The sequence below is a fragment of the Homalodisca vitripennis genome, chromosome 2 (assembly GCF_021130785.1).
Source record: "Homalodisca vitripennis isolate AUS2020 chromosome 2, UT_GWSS_2.1, whole genome shotgun sequence".
Lineage (NCBI taxonomy): Eukaryota > Metazoa > Arthropoda > Insecta > Hemiptera > Cicadellidae > Homalodisca > Homalodisca vitripennis.
This window is the reverse complement of record NC_060208.1, coordinates 254,777-282,715: the sequence shown is the minus strand read 5'-3', so window position 1 is coordinate 282,715 and position 27,939 is coordinate 254,777. Positions and strand designations below refer to the sequence as shown.

Sequence of the window (27,939 nt, the reverse complement as noted above, 5' to 3'; positions counted from 1 at the left end):
GAATATGCAGCAGAATAAGAAAATAATAATCACAATAATTATTAACCGTTCCATGTTGAGGGTTATTAACGGTTTTTATAGTTTTTACTTTTTTACATTTAGGACAGCGAAGCCCGTTACTAAATTACACTCGAATATCAATCCAATATGTAAAACATACAGATATGTTTATTGCAAATGAAAATAATTTTCAACTTCCACATTTAAGTTTTAGAAAAAAGGCACAGAGACACATTTTGTATTATTTTGCCAGCTGAAAAGCTCTAAAACTCTCACAAAGTAAAAAGTTACTTCAAGAGATGTGTTTAAAAGCGGAAAAAATAAAGACGGCATGTGAATAAATTAATAGTGCCGTTTCTAGTTTATTACTATATCTACTACTATGTGATATAAACAAGTAAGCAAGACTCCGATCATGGCCTTGATTATATTGAATAAAACATCGTGATTCTGTGTGTTGTATATTCGAACTTTAGCTACCTCTGACCAATAAGGAATAGGATAGGTAAAGGATAGGTTTGGATAAACTTGCTGGAACTATTTTGTATTTTTGTAGTGTAAATTGAAAGTAACGGATGGAAAAAAACAAGAGCTGCTTCGTAAATAGTAATTTATTTTCATTCAGTAAAAACAAAGAAAACAGCAACAAATTTCAAACTACAAAGTTTTTAAATATTTTACTATTATATCACAGCCTATACAACTTACAACTCATCATGGATGGTGTCAAATTTATGTTTACATCATCGAACGTACAGCGCTACAATATGGTAGTTTCATCTGTCCCCACAACTATGCAATTCACTCAGGACATATCACAGTCAGCTCGAACTGTCTGTGGGCAAGGATCTACGCTAAGTGAGAGGTGTCATGAGTTGTTGGCGGAACCGTAACATCCACCCTGGTTCTGAGCACACCACCGGGGTTGGATAGCCTCAGGTTGGAGCCCCCGTTTCACCAACCTGTCCCGCTGCTCCACCAACCGATCCTCCGCCAACCTGTTGGTGGTGGTGGGGTCAGACCAGAGACGCTCGGCAGCAGCAGTCGCTCTCGGCCAGACCTTAGCTAAAATTGACAAAACAGAACAAATTAAATTGTTTTTGTGATTAAAAACCTTAACGTCAGAATAATAAAGATATAATATTATTCGATAACCACAACAGCCTCATCGAGGCTATAATAATAGTCCGGTCAATTTAGCCAAAAAATAGGGGTAACTTTGCATTAATTCCCAGAAAGCTGAAAATTTGCATAGATGTTAGGGACACCATTGTTATGAAATTGTGAAAAGTCCCCATCGATCCCATGTCTGCAAAAATTTTTATTCGAGGTCAAATTTCACAAAAATTGGTTTTTTGAACTTTTCAGCGAAACGGTTAGGTTTATGAAAAAAATATGACAAACAAAAAATAGTAGATCATGCAAATTATCTACAAAAATGTTCCTTATAATTTTTTTCATAACGCTAACCATTTTTTGAGAAAAAACAATTACAAACTTTCTTACACTGTATTGTCCATAATAAGCACGACTAAGCTGCCTATGATACCATTAGGCGTGTAATATAAGTTAAAAACTATAAGTCTGCGTGACTAATACATTTATATTGACTGATAATTCTGAGAATATGATATTAAAAAAAAAACGGAGTACCTAATTTTAAGGGACCATGTTCCCTTTGAACAAAACATCTGCCTGTCATTCCATTGTTCGCGTGCCCCGTTCCGTCTACCTGCTTTTTTGAGGTCGCACCTAAATCACCGTTAGTCTCTAAAATTTCTTCGTAGTGAAAACATGTAGTTATTTCAAATATTCTCTGCTAAAGTTTGTGATGTATCCACTTTTTGTTGAAAATATGTCGCAATAGTGTTTTATTTGCTCTAAACTTTTATCTTCAATGTGAATGTGTTATTGTTGATCGCGGCATGAAGACGTTACTTAATGGGAGTATTCAAGGGAGGAATCAATTTACTGATTAGGCTACTTGAAGAATGTAAATTCAGCGACAAATCATGTGCAGTGTCACAAACAATACAATAGAAAAAGTACAATTGCAGCAGCAAAACAGCAACATGAAGAGGAATAAGCTAGTACCTCTCAAAAAGTCCTCCTCGTACTAGAGCACATGTAAGTGAGTCATATTTTTCTTTTAAAAATTGTTGTTTATTTTGCGCCGACAAGTTGAGTGAGGAATACAAAAAGAAATAAGCACAGAAATCTCGTCGTAAAATTTGTAACGTTATAACTCATTCATTTAAAGACTCAGTTATGAAAGCAGCTCAGTCTCGTTCTGATGACACAGCAAAAACTATTGTTGCTCGCATCGGGTTTGAACACGATTTAGTTGCTGCTGAAGCTAAGTACCATAATGATTGCTTTGTATCATTTTTTAAGCCGACCACTGGAGGCTAAGTCGGCCGTCCTCAAGATGAAGCATCGTATCTCACCATGGGGGAAATATTTTCATATATTGAAAGAGGTGATGACTGCCAGTTTACGTTAGAAGAATTAGAAAATATATGTAAAAAACGTAAGTGCTGATAATATAACAATTAAATTACGATTGAAGTTAAATTATGGTAACAGAGTCATTATTACTCAGAAATTAGGACAATTAACATTGTATGTTTTCTTGTTAATTATCATGATATTTATCAATCAAGCTTGGAGTGAAAAAAACATTAAAGGCAAAGAAGAGCAATTGAAGGTCCTATCAACTGCGCCAGCATTTATTCGGGAAGACAATCAGTCGGTTCGAAGGGGTAAAACAACAATTTTTTAATAGTTTGAAAAGAAAATGTTATTACATGTGTACAAACTTTCAAAGATATCAACTCTTCACCAGAAACTCGCTTTCTTCTGTCTTTATATGGAGCGCCAAAATTTACTTCCATAGACAAATTACGTTACTTATCTTTTGCAAAACAAACACGTAATAAAAACGTGTGCAGTTAGCCAGCCTTCCTCCAACCGCGGCTTCCGCTCACCAACAGTTTTTATCATGTATATTACTAGGTTCAGGTGTGTGGCTTGGGTAATCAACTAGACTCAGAACAATGGGGTTGGAAGCATATCCCATACGCTTCTTCCACCTGAACCAGAAAACCTCCTTAATTCTGTTTTTTGGAACTGTAAAAAGAGCCGCAAAAAAAGTAGGCTTATTTTGTTCACTAGCGTGCACCACTTGTCAAGGCCAATCGTGTTCAAATGTTGAATCTCCAACAGAAGAAGGTTTTTACATGAATGACGAAACAAATTATATATTGCTGTTAGTAGAATTTATGTCTACTCATGAAGATGAGGAAGAAGAAGAAAATAGAGAAGAGAAGATAAGGGGAAGAAGAGGAAATACATAATGACGATGAAGATTAATAAAATATGTTACAATCAAATATAACGGGACTTGTCACTCGAGCTGTACCTGATCGACAACGACCACACTGACAAGAGTGCAACGACTAAAAAGAAGAATAACCAAACATTCATTAAATTTTACTGGAATAGACTGTGAAATAGGCCTACTGGGGAAACCACATTAAAAAAATCGCGCTAGGTAAACTAACTCATAGGTGGCGCGGAAACGTGTTCATATTATATACAATACAGTGTAAGAAATTTTGTAATTGTTTTTCTCAAAAATGGTTAGTGTTATGAAAAAAAAGTATAAAGAGCATTTTTGTAGATAATTGCACGATCTACAATTTTTTGTCTGACATATTTTTTTCATTAAACCTAACCGTTTCGCTAAAAAGTTCAAAAAAAACCTATTTTTGTGAAGTTTGACCTTGAATAAAAAGTTTTGCAGACATGGGATCGGTGGGGACTTTTCACAATTTCATAACAATGGTATCCCTAACATCTATGCAAATTTTCTGCTTTCTGGGAATTTTTTGCAAGGGTCAATGTCTAAATTGACTGGACTATAATCCCTCTCGTCAAGACGGCGTCAGTCGAATTTTATAAATATTCATGGAAGGTGAATTAATAAGTTTTCCTTTGTTGTTTTCTTAGGACAAGAAGCCTATAATTGCACTTAGTCCATAAGGAACTTAGCGCTGCTTCCGGAGTGACAGGATATTCAGGATGGGTAAGGTTAGGGGGTAGAGGCCGATCCCTATCGAGATCCATGAGGAAGAATTAGGGCACTAATCTCAAAGTCATGTCCCCCCGGAAGAAGGGGAGGCCAGCACTGAACCAGCCTCTCCAGTAAAATCAGGCAGGGGGTGGCATACCCTTGTTGAGGCTAGCAGGAACCTCTGATACTTAGGGAACGAACCCCACCAACTCCAACAGTCATCTCCCGCAGTAGACTAGAACTATCAAATTGCCCTTAAACCCCAGAATCTCGACATTTGCGGTTAGTGATGTGCTGTTACTTGACATCCATAAGGTTGCCCAGATTTAAGTGACACATCGGTTTTTGCTGTGCCCAGTGGTAGGTTCAACTGGAAGGTATAAATGAGCCAGAAGTGATCCCTGCTGGATGAACTAATAAAAGTTTAGTTATATAGAAAAACTAATTTTTTTGTTATAATTTGGTTTTAATATATTGATTGACATGTTAGTTTATGCCGGGAAAAGTACCTATGTTGTATGTAGGAAATACATTTATTGGTGGAAAACAGATAAGCGTATTAAAAAACAAGAACTCATGACAGTGTTAGTAAGCCATCCCTCTGAAAATGCTGTCCCTTCCTGCTTTGGCCCCAGGTGATCTTCAAAGTTATCTTATGCAGAACAAACACCCTTTCAAAATTACGTCTAATCCTCAGAAAATCAAATCGTAGCCTATGTCATTTAAGGTTGACAATTTCTCAAATGCTCTGCTCTGAGGACATCCTTTGTGACAAAATCAGTCAGGAAACGAAGAACCAAACTTTTTGAATTTAGTTTTTTTACACAATGAAGTATTTTTCCCATCGTAAATTGTATAGTCAATCAATAAGGGCACCTAGAAATTTCGTACACAAATTGGAAAAACATTTCAGATTTGCCTGCGCGATCTCAGAGATCTTAGAAAGCGATTGGTTAGCTTTAGTACTAAATAAGATAATTTCTGTTTTCAAGTTAAAAAGTAATTTAATTTATTCATTTGTAAGCATTGATTTTATATATTTTTTTAAAGAAGATTGATACTTTGAATGAAAGACTGTGGGTCTTTATGATGTACAATAATATTTTTATCATCTGGTCTGACAATTGATTCAAAAAGAGTTGGTAAACCATTTATAAAAAAAACAAGACTTGTAATACACTCTGTCTTTGGTTGGTTTACACTTAACGCCAAGGAAGAAGAGAGATGACACAACTCTGCTGAAAATATTTGTAAAATTTACAAGATATTCATTCGTTTACCGTCCAAATTGTGGTCGTCCACCAACTCCCCCCACATGGCCACCTCGCCCCCCAGCATGTTACGGCCCTGCGGCAGACGGTTGTCGTAAGCTCGCCTCCAGCTGTGGTACTGGGTGCGGCCCCAGAACCCGTGGTCCAGGTACCAGGCGTCTCTCGTGGCCATGATCACTCGGTACCCCTTGTCCATCAGTTGGGTAGGGAGAGGGTCCATGGAGTCAGTCCATGACTCTATCACAAACCTAAAACAACCAATTGTCTTTGTATTGTGACAGTTACATTAGTTACTATAGCTGTAACATTCAGGATCGTAGCCAGCGAGGAAGTCCAAGGGGTTCGGACCCCTCCCCCAAATTTTCAAAATTTCCAATTACATTTTTAGTAAACGATTATTATTATTTAAATAATAACATGCACTGCTGAAAGATCGTTCTCAACAAAGAAGCGGGCCAAGAACGTTTTAAGGAACAAAATGGGGCCTTACTCTCTGTCCACTATGGCAAAATGTCAGTTATCTGGATCCCCCAAATTTTGTTCCTGACAACGTTATTAATAACATTCATTTAAATAGAGAAGAACTGATACTTAATACTGAAAATAGCTCTAAACTTTAGATTTTGATTCTAATTTAAATATTGTTTTAAGTTAACCTCCATAGAAATAAACAAAAAATATAGTTTACTAAGAATACGAAAGTATCAGTTCGAATAAAAAAACCGGCCATGACCTTACGAACTAACAATTGTAAATAAATTTTAAAGTAATTTAAGAAAAATCCGGAAACTTAAAAATATTTTATCAATATTTATATATTTAATATTTAGTCCAAACAACTAAAATATCCTTTAAAAATACGACACATTTTTAAGTTGAACGGAATAAAAATGTATTAAAACTACAATAAAGAAATACAAATTTAGAAATAAAATACAACTTACGCATCCATCTAGTAATAATTATTAATATTAAAAATAAAACTAATGAATTTTATTTAAGAATTACCATTTTAGCTCTAAGAAACAATGGAATATTCACAAGCTTTGGTAGATTGAATTAAAATTATTGCAATTGCTAACTAGTAAACTTTATCAAATGGTAGGCCTAAATAATGGCATAGACCCCATCTAGATAAAATGTTTTAATGATGATTTAGTTTTTATTTTACATTTAATTGTAAGTGAAACTGTAGAAATTCGCGTCATGCTTATAAAACCCTCTAAAAGTATTTGTTTTATCCGAATCTGCCTACGAATATGTTTATGTTCTAGGAATTGAGATGAAACTGCTAATCTAATCTGAACCGATAAGATAATCCAAACCGACCTGTCCTTGTCGAGATAACGCTCTATTATATTGATGTTGGTCAGATGACTGGTCCACAGCAGGACGGGGGTCTTCTTATGGCCGATTTCCAAGTCCCACTGGTCCAACACCTTCTTGTGGAACTCCCCCCAGATCTGGAGGAAGGAAGACTCTGATAGGTCCAGTCCCCGGGACAACATCCAGTCCGTTATTTCTTGTGTCTGGTTCCAGCAGGGGAAGTACACCTGGAGCACAAAACGTAACAGAACATTTCCACAATACACATTTTACAAGAATATAAAACCCCGACTAAATGCACTATTGACCCCACTTTTTATAACTATAACAAGCACATAACTGTAAGTAAAACTTTATTTGTAGGTGCTCCCTTGACTGTAGCTGTGCGGAACCTACCTGCACTATTTGAAAATCAAAGAGAACATTTCTTTGACAAATAAAAATGTCAAGATAAACTGACTTAGTACATTATTAAGTACATCACGAAAACACTCAGAGCGAGCACGGATTTCGTATGTCTGTCACCAGCTGTCAACATCCTAATTGAAAAAGGCTACGTTATATTTTAGGGTCTCTTTGTACAAAGTTTTCAGTATAAATACTACCTTTTTCGGCTGGAATATTGATATATTAACGCCTTGAAGTGTTTTGAAATATTCGTTGGCACACATAAGTGATTTCTATTAAAAATAATTGTTCTCTGTTTGGGATACTAACCTAGATATGTAGAGTAAAAAAGTAAAGTAAAAATGACTTATTTTACCAGGCGAAGTTAGGGCTAATAAGCCCTCTATAGCAGTTAAACTGGGGACCAACGGCTTAAAGATGACTTCCGAACCTCCACCAATGGCCGGGCGGCGGGCTGCTTGCAAGGACAGGGTCGCTCAGCGGTCACCCATCCAAGCAGCAGCCACGCTCGACGCTGCTTGATCCGGTATTCTTGCGATAACCATTGTACCCGCTACACTACGCCATTGGCCATTGGTTGAATATGTGTAAACTTTGTAGTAACGTATAAAAATAAGTTATGAATTAATAGTAGAGGTAGCCATTCTGAAACTGTGTTGAGTGGTTATGGTATAAAAACTCAATCTTGAATACGCGTTTCATTGTAATTACTTAAATATTCTGGCTGTAGCTCTGTCTGTTATGTTGTTGCCCGCTCTCTTCTTGAAACCATACGAGATTTAACACGTGTATAAGAACTAAAGTAAATGTTTATACGTGACCAGAGAATTCAGAACCAAATTCAGTTTTCCCCCTGAGCATATAAAAGGGGGCTCTGAGGAATAAGCCCCCCGAAATTGTGAAAGAGAAACATGTAAGTTGCAAACAGTAGTTTGTTATAGAACACATTTATAAGGTCTTAATAATTTACAATTTCCCTGTGGAGGATTCCCGAGCCAGTATTTTTGGAGGATATTTTATACCTCTCAAACCACCTAGTGTGTCAAACCCCCCCCCCCCGAAATAATTTTCTATATACACTACTGGTTTTCCACAGTATTTTTCAAGTATGAATGTTATGTAAGTAATAATATATATGTAATTAAAGTTTGAATCGTATTAGTACTAAAATTATTATGAATATATGTATAATTTATAGATTTATAAATGAGTTACAACTATTTACTTTAGAATCTTCGAGTGGGCGCTAATTTGAAAGCAAGTGGTATACATATGCGAAGAAAAGTATGTTAAAATGCTTAAAGCTGATGATAGCTGCGCATGGAATATATAATCACTTTCCACTTTCTTCTGACTGTACAGGAGGGGATATTTTATTATAGAGCACAACTTTTACAACTCTTAACTAGAATTGTAGAGTATAGAATTTCTCTTTATTATTTATATTATATATTCTGTAAATTTATCTTAATATTAAACCTCCAACTACTTTTTTACTACATACGGAAAAGGGTACATTTACTAATTATTGTAAATCATACTGGGAATCCGGAAAGAAATGAGGTTTTAAGTACTGACCTTGAGGCATACCGTAACATTGGTTTATACCACATTGTTTTCATAAAGATAAGTATTATTTATTTGCTTTTTTTTCTTTTGTTGATAAAGTATGTATTTATACTTTGAATTGAGGCTTAAATTTGTGCAAAGAATTGCTAACCGAGGAACTGTAGATTATTGTAGTTTAGTTATACGCATTTTAGTGAATTGAATTTTTACATTAGTAGTTTGACGTTGTATAATCTACCCAGAAAACAAATAAATAATGTTCTATGGATCTACTACGTGAAAACACATGAACACATGTTTAGGTAAAAGTAATGTAGCATCTGACATTAGACATTTAGTATTTCAAACAGAGAATCATAGGCTAACAGCAGTTACGTAATTATTTTATTCGGATATTAATAATGAAACGTTAAAACACTCCTTATTTGACAATTATTTTAATACGTAAAGACTAAGTGGTACGTAAAAGAAAGATGCAAAGTGTCGAGGAGCCTTTTAGATTTGCTTGTGCTCTTAAAATAAACAGATAATGCGTATTCATTATCTTATTCAGCTTCTGCTGATTAGATAAGGCGACGGAAAACGGTGACTGAAGTCAATTTCAGTCTCTTTCTGTCTTTCGGTGAGGCTTTTATGATTATTATTTATATATTTGTCAGCCTTTTTAAGTGATACAAGAAAAAAATATGTGGTCTGTAAAATAATAACGTTATTTAGCAAATTTAACACTTTTCTACCCTACAGTTTTGACCCTGATCAAACATAACAACAAAGTACTAGGAGAATATATTATATGCATGAAAACTTGGTTGTGCTCCAAGCATGGAAAGATCAGTGGTATATCGGTGGGAGTATGGGGTAGAATCTGTGATTGATGGTTTGTTTATGTCCCATACCTCATCTCCGCCCATGTGGATAGCCTCACCCGGCGGTAGTACTTCCAGCAGCTCCTGGAACAACTTGCCCAGTACGCCGTACAGGTAGCGGTTGGCAGGATTGAGTTGTCCGCAAGGGGGTTGTAGGCAGTACTGATTCCAGGGCTCTTTGTTGACACAGACGGTTATATTCCCTTGGGCTGCGGCCGGAGCCCACTGCCAGCCGTTTCCTGCGTGAGCAGGCATGTCCAATTCCATGATCATCCTTACCCCCCGCACCCTCGCGTAGTCCACCACCGCCTTGATGTCCTCCATCGTGTACACCTCTGTCTCCGAGTAGGCTCCGTACCTGAAACCGTGTCAAGGACTGAGAACAAGTTTGCTTTCCAATCGACCTGGTGCAAAGCTGTGGTGAAATTTGAAAACAAAAGTCCTAACCTAACAACAAGAACACGAATGTACCAAGATCAAAATACAAATATGGAAGAAAACCGCTTGTCACTGTATTACCCAATGCCAATGCCGCAGTGTAGCGGGTACAACGGTTATCGCAAGATAAGCAACGCCGAGCGTGGCTGCTTGCTTGGATGGGTGACCGCTGAGCGATCCTGTCCTTGCAAGCAGCCCGCCTGCCCGGCCATTGGTGGTGGTTCGGAAGTCACCTTCAAGCCGTCGGTCCCCTGGTTAAGTGTCAGAGAGGGCTTCTTAGCCCTAAATTCGCCTGGTAAAATAAGACATCTTTACTTTATTCCAAGCATGATGACTTCCGTGGCACTTTTCATCCCTAGAAACACCCTCAAATCCAGATAGTTTTTAGCAGGATCTTAGTTAAAAACACTTTGGTTAGATAATCTCAGAATTGTTTCACCTACTAATAAAATATTTTGTTATTGATCAACACCATATAATTTATTAGCCTCAGAAACGCTTTTAAGGCAAGATAGTTTCTTATAGAATCAAGGCGCAGCCCGTACTTGAGGTACTTCAGATCGGTACTCGTACTTACTTAGAGAACGAGAAAATCTGAGCAGTAGTAAGTGTTCAGTGTAATCTGTTGCGTTCTAGTAACAGATTTTCTGTTGCACAAACAGGAGGGGGTGTGGTTTCCCGCTAGAAAATAAAAGTCTTGTATGCCGTTATCTTTGTTTCAAATTCCCTTTAATTTATCCAATGAGCACAATTCCGTTACAGATTAAAATAATTGCTCCAGCATCATATTAACTCAGTTGAGTTAACATGTGTGCCTCCAAAAAAAAAAAAAAAAAAAAAGCAATAGGAATTTCTTTTGACAGGAATGTCATGCCAAACTCATTAAAATGTCACAATCTTAGACGAAACAGCTGCAGGAAACCTACAGCAATGCAGCAGCGCATGAGGCCTAGCTATTCAGGAGTTTTGTTAGGTACTTAAACAACAGTTCCACTGCCAAAAACGTGTTTTAACATCGCCGAACTTTACAGTAATAAAAATGCATTTAAACGTATTTATACTTAGGCATTGTTAGTCATTCGCTATTTCCATATTTTTATTTCTTACTCAATTGAGTATGATCTATGAAATGTTGTTGGCAGTCATCTGGAATATCGGGAAAAAACTAGTTTGTTTACGAACTTGTCGCGTCGCGGTCGCGGCGGCCGTTTGTTGTCGTTCTGCTGATTCTTCGTCTGCATTGTTATTGATTTGCTTGCTATTACTTTAATTTACAACGATTGTTTTATTAGTAAATACAATTAATCGTGACAGTATTGAAGACATCAAGGGCTAGAAGAGTTACTCAGATTTTCAAGTGAGAGTGAAAGTGATGATTTATTCCAAGATGGCACATATAATATTATGCTGATTTTAGTACCGGTGGGCTTGTTGAAATTGTTTTTTTACTCAAATAGCAAACATCAGCATAATAGTAACAAAAAATTTTATTCTGGTGTTTAATAAATAATTGTTTTATTTAAAAAAATTACAGTTTATTTTCAGCTTCTGATGAAGATTTTGGTGTTGGCCCTGGAAAAAGAGGGTTAGGCCCCCACACTAATAAAAGAATCAAACACAAGTGAATTTCAATAGTAAATATGTGTAGCTATAGTGACTAATGAAAATACTGAATACAGCAAATAATGTTAAGAAGTATATTCATGTTATAGACTTGTACATGGTGATTTTTTTGTCAACTTTTTATTTTTTTTTTCAAAAAACAATTTTTTCTGTTTGAAAATATTGATCCATAAGCATTAGGGTAGAAAGAGGAAGAACTCGGCTTCAAATAAATGCAAGTCCCATGGTTTTCTTATAATTGGTTACAAAATTATATTTTATAAAAAAAATCATAAAAACGGGCGGCAGTGTAAGAAAGTTTTCAAAATTAGGAAACGGCAGTGAAAGTGTTAGCTCCTGATCAACCAATGTGGGATGAGGTTATGATATTCTACACTTACTTGGCCAGCATAAAAAGTGTGGGCATGTAGATAGGAAAACTATGGCTGTCTGTAATATGCCAGTGGAAGACATTCAGTTTGCAGGATGCCATGGCGTCTATAGTCCTTAGTATTGTTCTCAGAGGCAAGTAGTTCCTAGCGGAATCCAACAGCAGGCCGCGATGGGGGTGTTTAGGCTTGTCACTAACCTGTAACACATTAGATTTGATACTATTATTTTATCAACGATAACTTTTTTTTTTAAAAAAGGAGAGGCCGATCCCCTTTTAAGCCTTATTCTGTCCGTCCTCATGGGCCACTGGCCTGTGCGAGGATCTTATCAAACAGAACAAGGGGGAGAGTCGACTCAGTACATGGTCGAAGGTACTGAAAAAAATTGCGTCGGCCACAGACAGGATTTGAACCTGCGCTATCTCTAACTCAGACCCAAAATCAAACGTCTTAAGACTACTCGGCCATCGGCACTCCCAACTTGGTTTTTACTCTGGTTGTTTCACTAATAAATGACAGTGTGCCTTAAATGATTGTTTTAGGTTTTAGAATGTCAAAAGATATAAGAGTAATCGCTAATTGTCTCATCATCATTACATCCAAACTCAACAGGATGAACTATATTTGTACACCGTTGATTTTAATTTTCTGTGTGATGTACTAATAAATTTTAAGCTCAAATAATCTAGAAGTAATGGAAATAGGAAATTAGGACGTGGACCTAGAGTCCTTTTATCTTCACACTCTTCTTGCGGCTGCCTAGTATTTGAGTTTGCAAATTCTCTTCATGAAGAGTGAAATGTTGACATACAATACAGTTTCGTACATACAATACATACATAAAATACAGATTTCGTAGTTTAACTTCATTCATCATTACGTGTGATTGAACCTATGCTAAGATTTTACACCTGAAGAAGGGAGCATGATTACGAAACGTTCTGTACCGATTTTCTAATTTCCTTATTTGTTAACACATCTGTTCTGTGTTTTGGTAATAATTGGCAATTACCTTGGCTGTGGTGACTATGACCAACTGATAGCAGTCAAGGTAATCTGTTCTGTGTTTTGGTAATAATGGGAAATTACCTTGGCTGTGGTGACTATGACCAGCTTAAAGCTGTCAAGGTCATCAGTGTCTGTGTTTTGGCAATATTGGGAAATTACCTTGGCTGTGGTGACTATGACCAGCTGATAGCCGTAAAGGTCATCAGTGTCTGTGTTTTGGCAATAATGGGAAATTACCTTGGCTGTGGTGACTATGACCAGCTGATAGCCGTAAAGGTCATCAGTGTCTGTGTTTTGGCAATAATGGGAAATTACCTTGGCTGTGGTGACTATGACCAGCTGATAGCCGTAAAGGTCATCAGTGTCTGTGGCAGCCGTCAGCTGTGTGAGAGTCTCCAAACCATGTCTAGCTCCGTACACGGTCTCCGCTTGTATGTGCACGTCCACTCTGTTGTCTGAAACGTACACCAGCTGATAAGTAAATGTGAACAAGTTTCGTCGGGACAAATATTCATAGCACGCAAGAAATACCATGGATGGTGATTAACACAGCACACGATCCAACTAAATTATTACAACTATAGACGAAGCATTGTTCACACAATTAGAATTACGAAACATTTTCACCTTACTGTGGCCTTACTTATCATCGGACAGAAGTTAAACTGAAAATGCCAGTTGTACACTCACGCTTATACAGGATGGCGAAGTTTATCACAATTTGATAAGGTTAAACAAATCAATAACCGATATGAGCAAATAGAGGTCAATATGACTCTATTAAATACAGGCCGTCAGTTTTTGATGTTATCGAATTATTTGAAACTATTTTCTTTCCTGGTTAGCTTAAAAAAATAATACGATTACATAAAAGTTCTATAAATAAGAATGAATTGACACAAAGGATATAAACATATGAAACGATATAATTTATGAAGGGATAGATTAGTTTTATGTCTATCAGATCGTATTTAGCCATGAATGTTTTACAAGTAGAGTTTAGTCTTCTACACTGGCTTGCATGCTACTCAAAGAGAGAACAAAAAGCTCTCAATCCTAAACAAAGTGACACCTAAACTGTTGTATACCTTTGTCTGAGTAGTAACACAGTAACAGCTGGAATCTGCTGCCTATCTGTGTCTGAGTACGTTGTAACACAGTGACAGCTGGAATCTGCTGCCTATCTGTGTCTGAGTACGTTGTAACACAGTGACAGCTGGAATCTGCTGCCTATCTGTGTCTGAGTACGTTGTAACACAGTGACAGCTGGAATCTGCTGCCTATCTGTGTCTGAGTACGTTGTAACACAGTGACAGCTGGAATCTGCTGTCTATCTGTGTCTGAGTACGTTGTAACACAGTGACAGCTGGAATCTGCTGCCTATCTGTGTCTGAGTACGTTGTAACACAGTGACAGCTGGAATCTGCTGCCTATCTGTGTCTGAGTACGTTGTAACACAGTGACAGCTGGAATCTGCTGCCTATCTGTGTCTGAGTACGTTGTAACACAGTGACAGCTGAAATCTGCTGCCTATCTGTGTCTGAGTACGTTGTAACACAGTGACAGCTGAAATCTGCTGTCTATCTGTGTCTGAGTACGTTGTAACACAGTGACAGTCGGAATCTGCTGCCTATCTGTGTCTGAGTACGTTGTAACACAGTGACATCTGAAATATTCTGTCTATCTGTGCCCGAGCACGCTGGAATCTGCTGCCTATCTGTGTCTGAGTACGTTGTAACACAGTGACAGCTGGAATCTGCTGCCTATCTGTGTCTGAGTACGTTGTAACACAGTGACAGCTGGAATCTGCTGCCTATCTGTGTCCGAGTACGCTGTAACACAGTGACAGTCGGAATCAACTGTCTATCTGTGTCCGAGTATGTTGTAACATAGTGACTTCTGAAATGTGCTGTCTATCTGTGTCCGAGCACGCTGTAACACAGTGACAGTCGGAATCAACTGTCTATCTGTGTCCGAGTATGTTGTAACACAGTGACATCTGAAATGTGCTGTCTATCTGTGTCCGAGCACGCTGTAACATAGTGACAGCCGGAATCAACTGTCTATCTGTGTCCGAGTATGTTGTAACACAGTGACTTCTGAAATGTGCTGTCTATCTGTGTCCGAGCACGCTGTAACACAGTGACAAGTCGGAATCAACTGTCTATCTGTGTCCGAGTATGTTGTAACATAGTGACATCTGAAATATGCTGTCTATCTGTGTCCGAGCACGCTGTAACACAGTGACAGTCGGAATCAACTGTCTATCTGTGTCCGAGTATGTTGTAACACAGTGACATCTGAAATGTGCTGTCTATCTGTGTCCGAGCACGCTGTAACACAGTGACAGTCGGAATCAACTGTCTATCTGTGTCCGAGTATGTTGTAACATAGTGACATCTGAAATGTGCTGTCTATCTGGGTCTGAGTTTGTTGTAACCCTGTGACAGCTGAAATCTGCTGACCATCTGTGTCTGAACAGAAGAAACAACTTCGAAACAGTTTCACTAGGCGGTGTATCTACGCCTTTGCTCAAACTTTGTTTCCCAAGCAAGCCAGGTGCATGGCACTGGGGTGGTGTCTCATGCCTCAGTAGCCAGTATCATTGGTGGGCGGCATCGTTTTGAAGAGAATATCCACTTTAACTCTGAGGAGATACTTATCTCAGATTGCAGAGAATGCCCTCTCCAAGTTGAGCACTTCGCACTTTGAACGAGTACCATCCCAGCAATGGATACTAAATTCTACTATTTTACTAAAAAATACGAGCCAAACACAATACATGAACCTTCTTCAAGGGGTTCAGATAGGATAATTAAGAGATATAAAAAAGAATTACTTTCATACCAGTTGCAATAGAATACAATTATAAATTTGTTTGGGATATTATTAAGTCTAAATGATAATACAGTGCGCTAAAAACTAACGAGTTAATCAGAGTATTTTAAGATTTATTTTCAAAACAAAACAATTAATGTTGGATCCAAAAATAATAAGTAATTTATTTAATGATTATCATACCATTTTAATAATTGTAAAAATGTATATTATTGAGTTTCATATCACTTTTAGATGGTTTTAGAGAATAAATCTAGGTTTTTAACGGCTGTAATGTAGTAACTCATTGGATAAAAAATAAATCACAATGGAGTTTTTCCATGGTTTGCCTAAGGATTTGTACGGTATTGCCATGCTTATTGAACTTTCAATCATGAAACTTTCAAAAATGAAGTCCTACTGACACAAAGTTCTCATTTCATTTCAACACATTTAAATAATACAAAAATAATGTTTGGAGATTAACCTTCGAAACTTATTGTTAAGTTGTACAACTTTATTTAAGTACAAATCAATGAAAATGGGTTAATGGTCCTTAATGCTAAATTATTAAATTTATGTTTTACCGGCGTGATTTAAAACTTATAGTATCATTTTAAAAATTTCTACTTCTTTGATAGTGAGTTTAATTTAAAGAGTAAGTAAATTTTATAAATGAACAAAACTTATACGGTTGGCAAATGTGCAACTTAAAAATTAAAATCAAGAAAAAGCTATATTTAATTTAAAGCCAATAAATGGAAGAATGCAGTAAATCAAGCATTGCTCTCGTGATTTTAAGAATAGAAGAAAGAGCAAACAAAATCTGTTAGAATTGTAGTTGAGGGAATATTTAATTGGAATGCACACATCAATAATGCATTGATAAAATTATGTGGGAGTTTCAACACAAGGAAAATGTAATTACTGTGTTGCAGAAAAACAACATTTATGACGTCACTCTCTCATGTACATTCCTCTCATTTACATTGCTCTCTCATTTGTCCGATTGTCTTTTTCCCGGACGTGCAAAGTTGCAAAGGGTTTAACGGTTAACGGTTATAGGACGTTCGAAATCACGCTTTTTTGAGGCAAATATTACGTAAATATATTAGGAGTGTAAACCATTTAAGTGGGCATTACATGGGGTAGTAGATATTACGACCAATAAACCGATATCAAGTTGCTTGCTGGATTGAGCAACACGTTTGTCTTATTAATCAGCTGTGAGAAACTAAACAAGAAGATTATTTAAAGTTTAACACTTAAAATAACAGTATTTTAAATCAACTAACGACACGTCTAGAGCCCACGTGATCCCGATTGATACTGAATGTGTGTATAAATTAATAATTTTTATGCATACAATCGGTGTACAATAAATCGAGTAATTTACGTAAAAGTATGTAAAACCGAGGAATTATAATAGAAGATTGTACCAATAAATGAAATAATAAATAAATCGAGTAATTTACGTAAAAGTATGTAAAACCGAGGAATTATAATAGAAGATTGTACCAATAAATAAATAATATATAATATTTAAGCTGATAAAATGTCTTTACTCCCAATATCTTTTTTGATATTAATTTCAAATTACTATTTTAGAGTAGATAATTTTCAATGTATCATTTGTTAATTACAACTGTGTAATACGCAGCCCCTATAGGAGCATTAAATGCGAGAATTCAGCACGCGTAGAGCTAATTACAATCAATATTTAATTACTCGCGTTAATGAGGGTAAATTGCATGTCACCGGTAGCGTTTCGTTTCGTCAAAATCTCAACTGTGTTACAATTACATTTTAATTGGATTTCTGATTAGACTGCTAAGACCTTATTTCTTCTGCATTTAATATTTACAAATACAGTTAGTATTTTTGTTTTGCCTATATCAAATTACCAAATAGAGATAATAACGGAAACGTATTAACTAAAGGAAGATAAATTATGAAAACAAAGACGCTGGCCTGCAGCTCAATCGCTCGACACTTCAACCAATGGATAGATGATGACGCGTGCAAGTCTAGCAGCTCCGATATTACATTTTCACCTTTTGTTAGTTCATTAAGTTCACTCAGAGAACCCTAGTGGTGGACCCCCTAAGTAGCTGGAACTTAGGCGTTACGTATTTTTGACAGAAGGTCAGCAAAGAAATTGTTCGACGCAGACTGTGATTTAGGCACATCATATTGGATTTACTGCATCATGCATTATTGTCAACCAACATCAGATACAAGAACGTAGCCAGGATAACAGTTTGGGGGATAGAGGACCAGACAATTGATGTTTTTCCGTTACGGAATAAGAGTAAGGCCCAATTTTGTTCCTTAAAAAGTTCTTGACCAGTTGCTTTGTTGAGAACGATCTTCTAGCAGTACATGTTAGTAATACTGAATTATTTAAATAACAATAATCGTTTACTAAGAAAAGTAATAGAACAAATTGAAAATTTGTGGGGGGGGGTTCCGGCCCCCTTGGATTCCCCTTTTTTGGATCCCCTGGCTACGTCCTTGATCAGATAATATCGCAGCCAGGTTGTCACTAAGAGATAATTGATGTGACAGCATAATTAGGTTTATGTCAAACTTGAGGATTTTACCGATACATTGAACTGTATCGTCGCTAGACATCCAAACGTCCCCTTCTGCTTTTGTGCGATATTATTTTTTGAAGGCCGCTGGTTCTAGCTTAAACCCACCCTACATTTGAAAAGAAGCACAATGAAATCAGGACATTTGGGTAATCATCATCGTCAGTTATCAATGCAACCAAATTGTTAATAGACTCCTTTAAAAGTTCTATGAGACATTATTCGTAGTGCACCAGATCACGTATGGCTTAACTAAGTCTAGAATGAATGACTCCCGTGGAGGGAAATGCATGATCAAACTCGTTTTTCCAAAATAAGAAGTGAAGTTTCACAGATAATTTAATGTATATAACACAATTCGTTCTAGAGATTCTGACTGAAAAAAACAAAGAGAAAATAAATTTTTTCAGCCCCTGCGTGGTAAAGGGCTTCGCTAACGCTCAGCCAAATCTCATAGGGAGACATGTAATGTCATCAAACTCGGTCTTGTAAATGTAGGAATGCAATTTCGGTAAAAAATGTTCTATCGTATCTCATGAGTGATAGGATTCACTAACGCTAAGCCAAGTTCTTTCAAAATTAAAAATGAAGTTTCATAGATAATTTTAAGTATGTAGCACAATTTGTTCCAGAGATTCTGACAGAAAAACAGAGAGAAGATAAATTTTTTCAGCCTCTGCGTGATAAGAGAGCTTCGCTAACGCTCAGCCAAATCGCAAAAAGGGACTTGCACTGATATCGAACTCGATTTTGTAAATATATAAACGCAATTTTATGTTAAGTGTGAAGTCTATAGGAAAATTTGCCATCGAGGTATCCCCCTGAGTGCTATATTCCACTAACGCTAATCCAAATTCTATTGGGGAACGTGCACCAACATCGAACTCGATATTGTCTATGTAGAAATGAAGGCTGTAAAGTTTCAAGTCTATGACTCAATTGCGGACAGTAGGAAGAGAAATTTTACTAGCCCCAAAGTGATAAGCTTTGTAAACACTAGAAGAAAGCTTGAAGAGCAACAATTTTTTTCCCAGTTTGAACAGTTTATTCTCCTGACCTAAAATATCTAAATTTTCTACCAAGCCACTATTAAAGCGTCATTGAAAACTTTAGTTTGTAGCTCAATTTGTTATCGAAATATCCCGCTGAGCGATGAACTTTTAACCAAAACTCGATCTAGCTCAAGTCGATTCGTAAGTCCGTCGATAGGGATCAGTGGCTACAAAAAGTTTTTGACACCGTGGGTTTGATAACTCCACCGTAAAATAATGGAATAGAATGCCTATCTGTCTTTCGTCACAAATATGACAGAATAACTGATTCACGCACATTTACTGGCCCCATTCCTACACATGAAAGCTTCTTTTTCATAACCGAGTACAAAAACAACTATAAAAATCGATTTTATGTCCCCTTTTAGAAAAGTGTGATGAGAAGTATCGGCGTAGGATTTGTGCCAAATCCCAACGAGGGTCTTTGTCGTAAGGCTTAAGTCTTAGCACTTCATTCGAGTATCATCGACCATCAGCCTAATGAGCATGAGCTTAGCCTTGTATATGTTGCAGAGTAAAATATACAATTATAAATATTATTAACGCACCATCGAAAATGTTAAAGTATAATTCAGCATTAACTAAAAATTTCATATTTTATGGCATTAATCGGTTTATGAAAAATTACAGTTTATTTTTCATAATTAGTTTGCTCGGTGACTAGAATATCGTTGTATTGTCGTTTTATTCAGTATTGAATAGTGTATTATAGTTATTAAGTGTTGTAATTAAATTGTTCAATGGTATTAAATGATTGTGAATAGAAAGTACGAGAATAAGCTTTCATATGCGTTTTACATCATTTTAGACAACATCATATACGAAATAGATCTTTTTAATTTTAAGCGCTTTATCAAATTTATATTTTATTACAATTAAATTATTTAGAAACTGTATACATTTTACTAGGTAAAGGTTAGTTTAACGGTTTCCATTTTTTTATTAATACGTTTTCAGAGCATAGTTTCGTCCGATTTCTTATAAATACATTAAAAAAATAAGGTTATTTAATTAAAAAAAACAAAATTTATAATCGCAATCAGAAGTAAAGTTACTGTCAGAGTATAAGTTAATTCAGATTAAATAAATACCAGTGTAGAAAGTGTTCTTCGTTGTGACATTTAAAAATTTTATAACCGCTGTTATAAGAATTGGTGTTGCACAATTATTTGCTTACTGTAACAACAAAGCGTGAGCAGCGACAAATACACGATAGAGTATGTTGTGCTACTGAAATCTCATAAGCTGCTTAGCTCGATTCCACAGAGTGTTTAGATAGATAGTCGTAGCTATGGTGGGAAGGGTTGATTCAATGTGAATGTTGAGTTTACACCAACCAGTTCATCTTCCTCTTAGTGCAGGAACACCTACAATTGTAACCAATGGGACAATGAAATTACCTCTTCACCTAGATTACACTATATTTTTATAATAGGGCTTGGTGTATCTGATTTCAAAACGACGTGAAGAGGTCATTTTGAGTTTCTTCGTCGCCGACGTCTTTTGGATCTCTTCAGACGAACATGACTTCAGATTGCAGGGGTTAAGTCTGTCATAGTGTTAGATTCAACCAAGATGAAGGTGAACTGGAGCTAAAGTCGGTCAAGTTCCGTTATTTCACCCCATGTTTTTAAATCGCTACTATAGCCACGGAATTGATTGTTTGAGGTGAACTAATCATTTAAACTTATATTTCTGATCAGCCCCTCTAGAATTTTATATTTTACTGATATGTACTATCTCGAGGGATGTTTTTCTTTTATTGACATCAGCGCGGGCTTATTCGAAGCCCGCCTTCGGCCGGAGGCACTCGTCTCATTTCGATAACAAGAACAGTCTGGGCATGCCTGATGCTGATAAGATAAGACGTCGTCAAGGAAAACAAACAGTGTCTATCTAGTTTAGTACCTCCGTACTCATCTATGATCATAAATAGTTAAAACAATCAATTCCGTGCCTATAGTAGCGATTTTAAAAACATGGGGTGAAATAACGGAACCTGACCCTAAAGTCAACATTAACATGGATAGTTGTGTTTGATAAAAAGAAACACATATGTCTCACTGGTAGAGCTGTTAACAGCACTATTCAACGGCCAGTCATAGTAATACCATTACGGAATATAGTGGCTTACTAAAGAATTCTTTGAAAGATCTGGTGTACTACGAATAATGTCTCATAGCAATTTTAAAGGAGTCTATTACCAATTTAGTTACATTTATAACTACAGATGAGTATTATCCAAATGTATGGATTCATTTTGTTTCTCTTCGAATTTAGGGTTGGATTTAAGTTCGAACCAGCCTTAAAAAAATAATAGCATCTCACGAAAACAAAAGTGGACATTTGAACTTTTAGCGCCGATACAGTTCAATTTATCGGTAAAATCTTCAAGGTTGACACAAATCTCATTATGCTGTCACCTCAAGTATCTTTTGTCATATTGCTTAGTAACTGCTCATGTGCCATTGGCACCATTTCAATCTTGTGCTTAACTCAGTAAAGTATCTGTGCTTAACATTTATTTGTAAAGATCAATATTTTGAAAAGTGTTGGGAGGGGACATCATGTGACACCTCATTATAATCGTATATGAAAAAGAATACGTTTGCCTATCTCTAACTGTGAATGTCGATTCTATCTCCAGTGCATCTTCCTCTTATTGCAGCGTCTGGAATCTGACGCTGTCAAAGACTTGACTCTTGGAATCTGAAGTTAAGGTCATGTGAAGAGATAAAAAAGGTAGGCGACGAAGAAGCTCTAAAGGAACTCCTTGCATCGTTTCTACATTAGAGATACCTAGACTACAAATATACTGTAATCTAGGTGAAAGTGTACTATGTAATATTGTCTCATCAGGTGCACAGTTGAGTGCACTGCGATGTTTTAGACACGATCTCCAAGCACGGTGGAGCAACCGAGTTTTCCACACATAACGTAGCTATGATGGGAATAATAATAATAATAATAATAATAATTCTTTTATTGCATTTTGGCAATAATACATTGCATTGCAAAAGTCAGGTTTAAGTATTTGTAAAAAACCCTACTATACACATTCATACTTACAATACCCATTCAAACATACATCTCTTGTCCTTTCACGCCAACATTCATTCAACATGAGACTCGGGGCTCTACTAATTAATTTTTATGTAAATTTTGATTCTGTAAATTTTTATTCTAATTCTCCCAGCAGCCAGCCATGAACTCTTCGACAGAATAAAACGCATTCGACACCAGTAGGCGCTTCAGAAGAGCTTTAAACTGGTTTAAATTATCCGATTGTATAAGACCCTCAGGGAGCCGATTGAGAATTTTTGATTCCAGCCTGTGACGGCAAGCGTTCGAAAGCCACCGTCCTATGCTGTACTGCACGGTAACTCTCCCTGCCTCTAGTTTCGTAAGAGTGAATGTCACTACCCCGAATAAGAACACATTTCGATCGACAATACAGGGCAACCTCCAATATATAGAGGCAGGGCAGAGTCAGCAATCCGAGCTCCCTGAAAGCATGAATGGTTTGCATCAACATGAGTATTGGCTGAAGCTAGCTCACCGGCGGCGGGTGCACAGCAGTTCGGTCTATCTCGAACTGTTTTTGAAGAAGTGCTTGCTAAATGTGTTTTCAATGGTGAAAATTAAATTATTACCAGCATACATCTGAAAACTGAACCAGTATATTTCAAGCCAAATTACTTACCAGATTATCGAGCTATAAAAACAAGTACAAATCAAAACTTTTGCAAAAAATACTTTTTAGTGTTTTAACATTTTTTAATTTTTATAAACTGTCCACTTGGTCATTTTTACCATCCATGTTTACGTCATCACGTAAACGAAGCCAATCGATTATTTGTGTTTCGGATATTTCCATGGTAATATAAACACTGGAAATAAAACCACAAAATAATCCAGGACGGGTGACATGCCACAACACTCAGTAGCTGTCTGCACTGTGTGACTACAGCGAGGTGCAAACTCTCATGACAGAGGACCAAGGAAGTGCTGACATCTAGTAGAAAATGCAAGAACTACTTGCACGACGCGCGGTTGTCATAAAAAAAATGGTTTTTGTGCAATATTACGCCAGAATAAAACAGAAGCAATATAACATGCGTAATATTACGTCAATAGAACACTTAAGCAATCTTTATGAACGTAATATTACGTCAATAGAACACTTATGTAATCTTTATGAACGTAATATTACGTCTATAGAACACTTAAGCAATCTTTATGAACGTAATATTACGTCAATAGAACACTTATGTAATCTTTATGAACGTAATATTACGTCAATAGAACACTTATGTAATCTTTATGAACGTAATATTACGTCAATAGAACACTTATGTAATCTTTATGAACGTAATATTACGTCTATAGAACACTTAAGCAATCTTTATGAACGCAATATTACGTCAAAAGCCGTTACGGCGTAAATCAAATACCTATTAAAACAAAATCTAACTTCATTGACCAAATTATATTCAGTACTATGAAAAAATATGAATATAATAACTAATATCATACCACAGTGTTAATTTGTTTCTACAGTTTCTGTTATTAATTATGTTTTTCTTATTTGTTTTTTGACATTTTTACCTTTTGGTATTTGAAAAAATAAGAATATCCATATACAATTACTAACATTAAATACGTTTATGAGTATGGAATGGCCGTTTACAAAAGTTTTAAAGAAAAAAACATGCAGAAACATTGTTTTTGCCCACGCATAAAAATCTAATTTTCAGACTTCATTACAATAACCAATTCAAATGGTTAGTCGGGTTGTTTTAGTCCGGACACGATAGCTAATTTGCATTGCATAAACATACAACCTACTTCGTGGCCGATAGAGGGACCTCCTCCGACAATTATAATGCCGATCAAACAGTAGAGATAATGAAATGATACATTGTTTAACATAATATTTTTAATTTGACACACTTAAAATCAGGCACGTGAGTGAAAGTTAACCAACGTCAGCCAACAATGTCGAGATCAACTATTTAGCAGAAAACATCGAGTTTCAATCTCTGTATCACGTTGGCTGATCCTTTATTATTTTGCTATATGACGTTGCTTACTAGTGTGTGCAACTAAAATATATTATTAAGTATTCTTAACCGTTTCAATACCTTATCATTTCAGCGAAAACTAAAGCAACAATATACAGGGTGTTCAGTAGAAGTGTTTCACTGTTTTTTTTTCTTTTTTTTTGTTCTACACTTAAAAATGAACAAAAAAGGTAATTTAAAGGTATGTCCTAAAACCTTCAGTTTTCCGTCTATATGTCTGCATGTTTTTTTTAAATAAAAAAATGGAATATTTTGAACCAGTTAAGATGAAACTTGAAAATTGTATTGACCTTCGGTAGACCTTTTAGGAAATAAAATATTAACAAAATCCTTTTACCCGTTCAAAATGGCGTCTGTTTTAAAACGTCTAAAGTCAAATAACAAAAAACCGGTATAGTTTCAAAAAATGTATAGAGTACCACATATTTAGCCCTTTTTATACCAATTCCAACGGTACTTTTTCAACGAAAACCGTCAACACATAAGCAAGTACAATCACTTTATAGGCATGCTTACACAGACCGAGAGCAACTAAGAGATTGTCTTTAGATATGCATCAGCTATTTTAAATAGGTTATACAAATTTAAAAAGATACCAACTATTTTGAAATTTTTCTGACAAGCCCAACGGCACTTTGTTCAACGAAATCCGTCAACGCATAAGCGAGCACGGCCACTTTAAAGATACACTTACACAAGCCAGGAGCACATAACAACTGATACACCTCTACTTGGAAAAGTTTCATAACTTTCTTTATCTTAACTGATACAAAAGATATGTTTTTTTTATTAAACACACATACAGATAGATAGACGGAAAACTGAAGGTTTTAGGACATACCTTCATATGAACTATTTTGTTCATTTTTCTTTATAGAAAAAATCCCAAAGTATTGGAACACTTTTACAGAACACCCTGTATAATATACGTATATAATAAACACCAGATTGTGTACTACTTATACAATGCAAATTGGCCTCCAGCTTCCAGACTATTTTGTATACCTTTCCCAGTACGAATACAATTTGTAAAATGAAACAGTTATACACACCTCTGGTGTTGACCTCCAGAGAATAGCTCTCGTCGGTGAGCCAGTTGAGGGTGAGGTCGCCGCTTGAGGTCGCGACGTGGACGGTGACCGAGGTCTCCGAGGTATCAGAACAGTTGCCGCCACACAAGGCTTGCACGTTGGCCACAAACAGGTCACCGGCGGAGTGCACAAACTCCTTCACATCGTACCTGCTCAGGTCTGCGACACCGGTGAAGTCGAACTGCACGCTTGCCGGGTCCAAACTTATCACCTTGTCACTAAACACAGGATTACTTTTAGCTCTACAGTTAGTTCTTTGTTTAAAGTTTGTTATTGACAATGGAAGGATTGAAAGGATGATAAAATTTAGGACATTTACCATCGTTATATGTTGCAAGAAGTATTACATGACGTTTCGAGAGTTGAAATCTACCCTCTTAGTCAGGTGTTATATGTTTACTGTATAACAATCCTTAAAACCTACAACGTGCGGTAATGGACCGTCACTAAAAAAATTACAAAATATCATATCCAACAGCTTGAATTCCAGACAGGAGAAAATAAACCCTGCCGTTGTCACACATTTAGAGGATTTCAGACATTTGCCATCGTTATATGTTATGTGATGTATTACACGACGTTTCGATGGTTTAAATCTTCTCTCTTCGTCAGGTGTTATATGTTTAATGAGTAAAAATACTTGAAACCTACAACGTGCAATAATGGACTGCCACTAAAAACTTAAAATATATACACAACAGCTTGAATTCAAGACAGAAGAAAATGAACCCAGACGTTGTCTCTGTCCAGGATGCACAAGTCACAAGCACAAGAATTCTAAAGCACAAACACGTCGCACCAGCACAGCCGAAGGGACTCTGTGCTCGAGACTTCTGTGCATTTTTAATTTTATTTTTTAGTGGGAGCCCATTGCCGTATGTTATAGGGTTTAAGTATTGTTTATGCATTATTCTACTTACACTTGACGAAGAGGGTAGATTTCAATCCTCGAAACGTTTGTTACTTCTCGTAACATATAAATATACACTTGTCATAAATAGACCTACAAAACAAATCCCCATAACCTAGTCCATAATATTCGTTTCACATCTTTTATAAATGCAAATACTCATATACAGTAATATTAAAAAATCTCAGATCATTTAATTTTGAAGCCCCTAAAACACAACAACCAGTATTAGTTTCTGTAACTCCCTAGGTAAAACTTTCATAAACCCAACATCATAAGTGTCATGGGGACATTAAAACAAGAAATTATTCTTTGGAAAGGTTACGTTAGTACATTTGCATAAAACGGTTCAAACGAATCATCCATAATTTAGTGTCTCCAAAACAAAATAATTTATTATGTTTACACGAAAGTCTTTTCCAACTTAAAACGTTATTATAGTTTCGACAACTATAGTACACTAATATATTGTGTAGTATCTTATTCAGACAAGGTTAACCATAAAGATGTTGGTAAATGCCAAAAAGTATTACCAAATAATTATTACAAAAAACTAAAAAAGGAAAACAAATTAATAACATAGCATAATAACAAGTTCTGGCCAGCTAAACATTTAAAATATGAATTTAAATGTTCATCCTCTACTACAACAGTCATGTTGAGTATAATAGGCCTACTCCACTACTCCTGCTCTCTTTGGAAAAACAGTACCTGAGTAGGAACAGATCCAATGATCCATATCAATCCACAACCTTTAGTAAACGAGTAAGAAGTAACTAGCTTTAAGAATTGAACTCCTATTATATAATTAATTTTCATATTTTACCAACAAACTGATCATCAGCTTCTTCATCTTTTGAGATTCAATTCCGTGGATGTGGAGACAGGCTATGGTATAACAGGGGAATTCTATTTGCATCTTATAACTCCTGGGTTGACCTTTCTGATATGAGTGTTTAGCCTTTAATTAAATGTTGACAAAACGCAGAACTATACCATTTTTTGCACATACGTCTAACAATCTCGATGGATTACTTGCACAATTGAATGTTGATAGTGCATTAACTGATATCATATCAATGTGAACTATCATATCAGTCAATTGTGTATTATATCATATCAATATGAACTACCATATCAGTTAATAATTGTGTATTATATCATATCAATATGAACTACCATATCAGTTAATTGTGTATTATATCATATCAATATGAAATACCATATCAGTTAATTGTGTATTATATTATATCTATGTGAACTATCATATCAGTTAATTGTGTATTATATTATATCTATGTGAACTATCATATCAGTTTGATTGTGTATTATATTATAATCTATGTGAACTATCATAACAGTTAATTGTGTATTATACAGGGTGGGGCAGGGAAACATCCCTACTTTCGAGGTGGCATTGTGAGTAGTGGGGACAT

General features: G+C 36.1%; 1 protein-coding gene across 1 annotated transcript; it reads right to left on the bottom strand.

The window, feature by feature from the left end:
• Positions 1-602: 602 nt before the first annotated feature.
• Positions 603-27,939, bottom strand: LOC124353413 (chitooligosaccharidolytic beta-N-acetylglucosaminidase-like). The gene is made up of 8 exons (XM_046803252.1): positions 27,908-27,939; positions 25,555-25,811; positions 13,271-13,410; positions 11,957-12,144; positions 9,546-9,873; positions 6,676-6,899; positions 5,356-5,594; positions 603-1,065 (listed from the first exon to the last, which is right to left on the bottom strand). Exons 1-8 carry the CDS (start codon positions 27,937-27,939, stop codon positions 869-871), a joined length of 1,605 nt encoding a protein of 534 aa, XP_046659208.1. The 3' UTR covers positions 603-868.